This window comes from Pterocles gutturalis, unplaced genomic scaffold (genome assembly GCF_000699245.1).
Source record: "Pterocles gutturalis isolate BGI_N339 unplaced genomic scaffold, ASM69924v1 scaffold7452, whole genome shotgun sequence".
Lineage (NCBI taxonomy): Eukaryota > Metazoa > Chordata > Aves > Pterocliformes > Pteroclidae > Pterocles > Pterocles gutturalis.
The window spans coordinates 48,622-56,872 of NW_010107921.1; the positions used below are offsets into that span (position 1 = coordinate 48,622).

The 8,251-nt window shown below is 48.8% G+C and overlaps 1 protein-coding gene across 1 annotated transcript in view; it reads left to right on the top strand.

Moving 5' to 3' along the window:
* Positions 1-8,251, top strand: part of CACNA1G (calcium channel, voltage-dependent, T type, alpha 1G subunit) — a 99,211-nt gene that overhangs the window by 46,830 nt on the left and 44,130 nt on the right. The window contains 4 exon segments of the mRNA XM_010072428.1: positions 2,787-2,887; positions 4,027-4,150; positions 7,089-7,157; positions 8,048-8,232. Of these exon segments, the coding sequence (XP_010070730.1) occupies positions 2,787-2,887; positions 4,027-4,150; positions 7,089-7,157; positions 8,048-8,232 (479 nt within the window).

The window sequence follows — 8,251 nt, forward strand, 5'->3', positions numbered from 1 at the left end:
CTGCTTATCAGCAGGTCTCCTTGCTGGGGATCAGAGGGTCCTGTGAGCACACTGCTGGGTGAAGGCAGCATCACTGCCCATTAGCCCGCAGCATCATCACCCGTTGGCCAGCAGCATCACTGCCCGTTAGCCCGCAGCATCACACTGCATCCTGGTCCCTGCCTGCGTGCCGGTGGGGGGACACGGGTGGTTTTACCCAGGGAAGTTTTGCCTAAGTCACTGGCAACTGAATTAGAGAGTAGTTTTCTTCTCCGCCCACGTCTTTATTCATCCTGTCCAGGTGTGTTTTATAAACGACTAGATGGGATTTAAACCACATAATTGATAGATCGCTTTGAACACGGATTGTGAGCAGTCGGTGCGTGGCTGGACCTCGCGGAGAAAGCGTTTGATGGGACGTAGGCTGGAAATGCTGGGGGCTTTTTTCACAAATATCTTACATTTGTCTCAAATTAACTGAACTGCACTCTTCCACTGGTGGAAATCTGGAGTAATGCCTTTGACTTTGGGTTTCTCTGGATGTCCTTGGCCCCGTATGGAGCAGCCAGGCTGCAGCCCCGACCGAACCGGCCCCGGCTGAGCCCCGGTGCTCGCCCGTACTCCAACACGCTGAATAGAGGGACATGATAGAAGATCACTTTTTGCCTTTGTTATCTGATTTAGCCCATGAACGGCAAGCTGCAACAATTAGCCAAACCCCAAAATATCTTTGGCATTAAAATTGGACAAAAGAAATATAAAGAAGCATTCTGTGCTGCTGACGCATTACCATTCACTACAAATCCCCATGATAAATACCAGAACTGCTTTGAATAATAGATACTTCTGGAAACCCTCCAGCTCACAAAATGAACTGGACCAAGTCGCAGCTATTACTCCATGTCCAGAGGCTGGAGCAGCAATTGCTGTTTTCACCGCAACTTTGAGCAGATACCTGATTTTTATCCATTTATTTACCTTTGTTAAATCTATGGATAATTAAACTAAGTAGGCTGCTCAAAGGGATAACACAACCCCAAGGATGCATGCTCTATTAAATACAGTTTAGAGAGAAGGGAGCAGTTCTTATTCCTTGCCTGGAGTTGGAAAAGGGATGTGAAAGCAGCCAAGACTTGGTCAAAATCTGCTGGTGTGCCGTGCGGTGGTCTGTGTTTGCATTAAAGGGGAGGGAAGGATGGACAGCTGAAGGAGAGGGGTAGAAAGATCATGGGGTTTTTGTTATTCAAATTTTCTTGTTATTTTCACAAGGTGGTTTTCATTTTCTGAAGGGTTCAGGTTGCCACCAAGTGCTTTCATTAAAACGGACACTACACTAGCTATTACCTATCGCTAATGAGACCCCTGGCTGAGTGCGTACAGGAACAGAAAGCACTTCTTCCATTCCACTCAATTACCCTAACAAATCCCATTTTTACAGTCCAGAGTACCTCCATTCGCTAACAGTTTGGCTCCAAATGAATCCCCCCTCCCTGTTTCCAGGGTGAAATAAATAATGGTGCCTTGGCTCTGGGGTGTGAGTGACGATTCCTGCACCATGCTTCGCACCCCTCTGCCTGCTCATGGCTCTGAACATCTACAGAAGAAAGCTTCAAAGAGCCCGTGCAGCTGCGTTCCCATGTGTGTGCCCATCCAAGCCCAGGTGGTAGCAGGGAAAGAAGGGTAATGAAAGAGCAAGGATTCATTTGTATTTATCTGTAAACGCCAAGCACGGCGGTGACATTGCAAACACTGGACTGTGGATTTATCTTCTGGTGTTTTGATTTGGCAGGGCTGGGAAAGCCCTGGCGTGGTGGGCAAGATGTTCGTCTGGTTGTCTGTGCTCAATTGGATGTCAGTTGGATTTAAAGATCCTGACCTCCTTGAGGACCTGTGGATGAGAAGGCAGCAAGACCTAATCCAGAGGCTGTTGCAGCCAGGACGAGGCTTCCCCTCAGGATCCAATTTTTCATGTCTTTAGTTGACCTGTTGGCCAAGGCTCTTACAATCTGCCCTCCTGCCCTTAAACGACCTTGAAGATGGTCTGAAACATAAGTATGCATGGCTGAGGATGTGCTGTGGTTTCAAGTAGGAATTAATTTGCAGGAGCTGGATGGCCTGTGTTCATGCAGAAGGTCAGGCTGGCCAGGATGTTCCCTTCTGGCTTTGTAATCTCCCATCTCATCTGTTCATGCTGAATGAGAGGCAGATGCTCGCCATTGCATTCCTGGACCAAAACTCAGGTCCCAAATGATTTTATCAGCTTTCCAGTGGTGCTTGGACATAGGGCTTGACCAAGCAAGCAGCAGGGATCCCTCCCTCTGCTCTCTTTATAACCTCTGTCATGAGCATTATATATTCTTAAAAAACCTCCAAATAGCAAAAAGCCAACAAAAATTCTCGAAAAACCCTTAGAAGATTCTGGCAAGTGGCTGATGAGTATCTGGAAGGACTGAGGCTGATTGGAGCAGGTTATCAGTCCTCTGGGCAAGGGTTTTATTTACCACGTTTATCCTCTTCGCTAACTGTGTGCCAGATGCAGCTGCTGTGCGGAGGAAGAAGCCAGACCAAACCCTGCGAGCTCGCAGGGCCAGCACAGCCCTCGCCCGGCTGCCAGAGCTCCTTCTCGTGCCCAGTGGGGTCTTTTTTGGGGAAGTTGTTTTATTTCAGCTTTACTGAGCACTTGGAAATATGTGTTCAGTGAAAAATTGCCCCGAGTCCTTCTCTTGGAAGTGTTGGGGGTTTAATGTTTTAACAGTTCTCTCTGTGTTTTCCTCCCGGTACGTTCCTGCTGTCCGTTTTCCTCCTAGAGCAAAAAGGACCGCATGAAGGCTTGGGTACAGGCACGGCTCCCCACCTGCTGCAAAGAGAGAGACTCCTGGTCCATCTACATCTTCGCCCCTCACTCAAGGTACGGCAGCTGGGCTCGAGCAGTGGTGGCATGCCGGTCACGGATGTCCTTGTCACAATAGCTCTGCCCATCTGTCCCAGATGGTCTCTATGTGTCAGTCCCCAAAACCCCCAGCCCCTCCCCTGCCCCAGTACCACATCGGGGTCACAGAGAGCTGCTCCGGGTGGGCACGGCCCTGGCACAGGAGTGTCCCGCAGAGACCCATAGCCCAGGGCACGGCTGCAGCTTTAGCAAGGTCGTGGTTTGCTTCGTCAGTGATGCCAGTGCTCTGCAAGTTTTTGACTCGACAGAGTGTGTGGAGTTTGAAGCAAGAGGAGGGGTGCTGCGTTACGCAGATAAATCTGAGTTTACACCCAGTGCACACTTAGCACAGGACACTCCTTGACCTCCTAAACCCACCTGGACTTCTCTGTCCTCCCCCTTCCCTTCCTCCCTCTCCCGACAAAACCCAGAAAACACCCTGCCCTTGCCTGCAGGCCCCCAGCTCTGCCCTTCCCAAATCCAGGGCCCTCGGGGCTCCGTGCTCTCCTCTGTGTTCCTCTGGACACGCACCCCCGCTCAGCGAGGGATCTCCGCGTTTGAGCTGGTGGGCCCGGGGCAGCGTTCGAGTTCATTCATACAAAGATTAGAGAGATTTTCAGAACAGACTTTGGGAAATGTAATACGGTATTATAAACCCTGGGTCAGTGTAGAGCCATCTGTCACAATAAATAGCTTCTGTCCCTTTGTTCCGTGTGTGCTCAACCCTTACGGACTTGCTGGGAGTGTTGCTTCCTTTATTTAAGCTGAACCTGAGCGCTATGGACCAGGTAGGGGGTTGGATCCAAACCTGGCGGCATGTCTGACTTGTGGAAGAGGCTGCTCTGTTTCAAGTGACCCAAAGCCCTCTGTGAACATCACCAGGGCTTTAAAGTTGTGGCCCAGTTCTGTAGCTTGGGTCCTTTTCTGTTCATACCCCAATCTGCCTGCAGCGTGCGGCTCTGCCAGGGAGGGGATTGGGAGATTCGAGCTCATCTGCTCTGCGAACAGAGCGCTCAATTCCCCCGCCATGCGTCGAGCCGCTGCGTTTGTCCCCAGCCAGTCGAGCATTAATAGCTACTCTGTGTCCTCTTTTTTTTTTTTTTTTTTTTTCTCGGCAGATTCCGTCTGATGTGCAATAAAATTATCACACACAAGATGTTTGATCATATCGTCCTGGTGATCATTTTCCTGAACTGCATCACCATCGCCATGGAACGACCCAAAATCGAGCCTCACAGCGCTGTGAGTTTCCGAGGTTAATGTTTTCCTGTGCTCCTCGTGGAGCCAAAACCCATGGCTTGGACCCCCCACTGCTCTGCACTTGCTCTCACTTTCTTTCTCCTTTTAAAATGAGAAGCTGCCAACACCCCCTGCGCATCATTTGAATTAGATATAGCAACTCTCCTGGTCCCTACCCAGCGTCCTTCCAAAGGACAAGAGCAGAGCTCATGGTCTGCACTATATCGAATATCCCATTTCTGCAAGTACGGTCGAGGTTTTAACACCTGACATAAGCATGACATCTGTCTCGGTTTCCTTCTCTGATAAACCTCCAAACACTTTTCCTCTCTTGACACAATGTTCGGTTCTTCCATCTGTTCTCCATGGGCACGTATGTGTGGTGTGAAGAGCATGGGGGAAACTGTTCATTTCATACTCTTCTCTCCCCTTTGTTTATCAGCTTTGTTGTGACACAAGAAGAGCTGAGTTGATACATGGACGGTAATGCCATTTCCCTGAACTGTTTTGTTTTAATAGAATATGTAATGGTTTCTCAAACCAGACCCTCACAGCACTGACATCCATCAATCAGAGGGGCAGGATCATCCCATTGCTCTTTTATTTTAGCATAGATTGTGACTGAGACCTACGCTGGGCTCTTGCTGATGTATTGCAAAAGACTGCTCATATCGCAATCGTGTAGAATCCTGTTTTGTCGATGTAGGCGTGTCAGGCTGTTCATTTTGGTGGATCTTCAATGTAAGACCTTAAAACTGGAGTCTTGGCTGCTCTGTGCCTATTTTAAGCTTTCCCTAGTAGTCCTCCTTACCTGAAATAGTTTACCCAGCGGTCCCTCCCCTAAATCAACTTTTTTTCTTTTGGTTATCATGCCATTGTGGTGCACCAACTCGCAGCTCCAAGAAGAGAGCAGGACTCCCTGCCAGCCATCTAGCAGGAGGAAGTCACCCTGCTGTTGCCCAAACGGGGCACCTTGAGAATGTCCCTTGAAATCCCAAATGCTTCTTTGGAGCCCCTTGCTGTGTCCTCTGAGAGTCACCATTCATCAAGGCTGGTTCCAAACGGGACTGTAGGTACACAGGGATGAAGGGTGTGATGTGCATGAGTCAGAGGAGTCCACAGCAAAAAGCTATAGCACAAAACCCAGTATTTCATGTGTGAGAGGAAAAGGGTGGGCTGTGGTGTCCCCAGGCACTGGAAGGTTGCAGAGAGGAAAGGGGACAGGAACTCGTGTGAGGTTCATCTGCATCAGGTTATACGAAAGAGAACTGAAAAGGGTCATCCAGGGCTGGGGCTGAGCTGGAGTAGGGTCTGGGAGCAGCGGAGAGGGGAGGGATGCTGAGCAGGGAGCCAAGAGGAGCGGGCAGGCTGTGCCTGCGCTGATGGAGCTCTCATCTGGAAACCGAGAGTGTCAGTTTAGCTTGAGTTGTTTAAAATAATTGTACTTTGCTTCCCCGAGCCATGGGTTTTCTAGCTGCTTCAAGTGAGTTCCCTTTTCCTGTCCCAGTTTCAGCTGGCTGATCAGAACGGGGGATGCTGTTGCCAGCCAACGCACGCTGCCCATCGCAGGGTGTGCGACATGGGCTGGGGAGATTATCCTTCAAAACAGCCACGCGCTTGCCAGAGAGGAATGTAATATCCTCGGTCTCTCCTTCGTGCTATTGCTGTTTTATCTCCAGCTCCACAAGCACATCCCTACCCTCTTTTTCCTGCGTGCTGCCCACCTCTCTCCAGCAGCCTTTTGTGTGGCAGTGAGCTAACGGCCGGAGATGTTTCCTATCGCAGCTCACGCAATCACAGTGCAGGTCTAGCACCTAATTAATTATGGGCCCAGTATGAAAACAAGATACTCTGTGGTTCCTGAGTCACTTTCAGTAAATCACGATCTGGCAAACGAGAGAGTTGCCAAGGTGTTTTGTCTTGTTTAAATTGCATCTCATTTTGAGCGAGAGATCTGCATCTCTTATAGGACTGCTCTGTAGGGAACGGCAGAAATAAATCCAAAATTGTTGTTAGCAGACCTGGGGCTGGTTCAATTGTATGTGCACATGCGTACATGTACACACGTCATCCTTCCTCCAGCCTCCACCTTCTGCTGTCCATTTCTCAGTACAGGCGATAAGAGATTGTTCGGGGATTAGGGAGAAGTGTAATTTATTTAATGATCATCATTAAAAAGAAAGGTTTCTGCTAACTACAGATAGGGAACCAGTCCATGGTCTCATCTGTAATCACTAGCTGCTATTGCAGAGCGGTGGCAGCGAGGACGGCATGGTCTGGTGGATAGCACGGGGGACTGGGAGATGAGACTGCTGGGCTTCATGCCCAGGTCTAGCCTGTGGCTTTGGGCAAGTGAACCAACCTTTTGGGGACAGGTCTCAGCTGGCGTAAACCCCCAGAGCTTTGCTGGCTTCGGCAGATCTGTGACAACTCATGCCAGCTGCACTCTGGCATCCCATGGGTCCTGCCTGCCTGGCAGCACAGCCACTCCAATATTGACTTCATTTCTGGGAAAATTGGTAGCTCAGTGATATTTGCACTGTGCAGTGATGTCCACAGGTGAGGGGCGGGTAGAGAGTTGGCAAGCATGCTCCAAGGAGGGGGGGGAGATCTCCCTGTTTATTCTGGGGGGAGTGGATTTGGGGACAAAAATGGAGATTTGGGGGTAAACAGGGGGAATTTGGGGGGAAATGGGGAGATTTGGGGCAGGTGCCGGCCGCTGCCCCTGTCCATGGTGCTGACCCGGCCCCGGCAGCGCTCACCCGTGCAGGGGGTTATTGTCTAAATGTTTGGATTTTCCCTCTTTGTGAGCAAACAGGCTGAGTTCTTGTTTCAGCACAGAAGCTGGAGAAGAGTTAGCAACCGCCCAAATATGCACAGGGAGACGTACAGCTGCGGAGATCAGGCTATAAAATGTTGTCTCTCATTTTCTTTTTTATAGGAACGGATTTTCCTAACGCTCTCCAACTACATCTTTACTGTTATCTTCTTGACTGAGATGACAGTTAAGGTAAATGAAGCTGGAGTTAGATAAGTGTGCCTGTATTACATTAGTGATATTTTATTATGGTGGATTCTCAAAACCCCGAGGCCTACCAGCTACGAGCAAGGTGTATATTTTCCTCTTCTGAATCATATTCAAATACACATCGCATGTCTTATTCTGAGCACGTTTTTACATCAAAACAATTTCACTGAAGTTGCTCTTGATTTACACCATTATATGAGCAGTGGGATGCTTCAGTTCAGCAATCCTTCCCTATCCAGCAAAGCTCTTGAGCACATGCTTAACTTCAGCCATGCATGTAAGTCCCATTGTCTTCAACAACCAATTGTCCTCAACAACCTAAGCAGCTATGTGCTTTCCTGAGGAGGGAGAGACTTAAGCACGTCGAAACACTTTGCTGGATTTGAGGCAGGAGGCTCAGAAACCCATTGCTGTAAATCTCTCTTGTGTAATTCATAATCATCTTGCAGAACAATTGCTCTTTCTTTAGAAAGTTTCTCTAGTTTCTTTATTTGCAAAGCTCGTAAATTATTGCTTTGGGTCAGCCGCTCTGAACCTTTACTCCAGCAGTCTACAAGAATAAAATACACTTTTATTAAAAAAACTTTTTATGCCAGAGCTAAACATGTTAGGAGCAGTTTTGCACAGCTAGGTTTAGCTGTGTTAAAAATAACCTCAGCTGTAAGGGACAATCTGGGATGTTTCTGCAGAGGTATTTTTGCGATCCTTGCAATGTAACACTTTGCTGATTTGTCTAATTAGGCTTCTATACTGGGAAGCAAATGGACTCACAGACTTGTATCTGTAAATAATGCATTCTCAGCAGGTTGCTAACTGGAAGAAGTGTAGTGAATGCAATAGTCATAATTTGTTGCAACTTGGTGTCCGGGCAGGTGGTGGCACTAGGCTTGTGTTTTGGGGAGAAAGCCTACTTGAAAAGCAGCTGGAACGTGCTGGATGGGGTGCTGGTTCTCATCTCCGTCATCGACATCCTGGTCTCGATGGTGTCAGACAGCGGCACGAAAATCCTGGGGATGCTAAGGGTTCTGAGACTGCTGAGGACGCTGCGGCCCTTGAGGTAAGCAGAGGATGAGAAG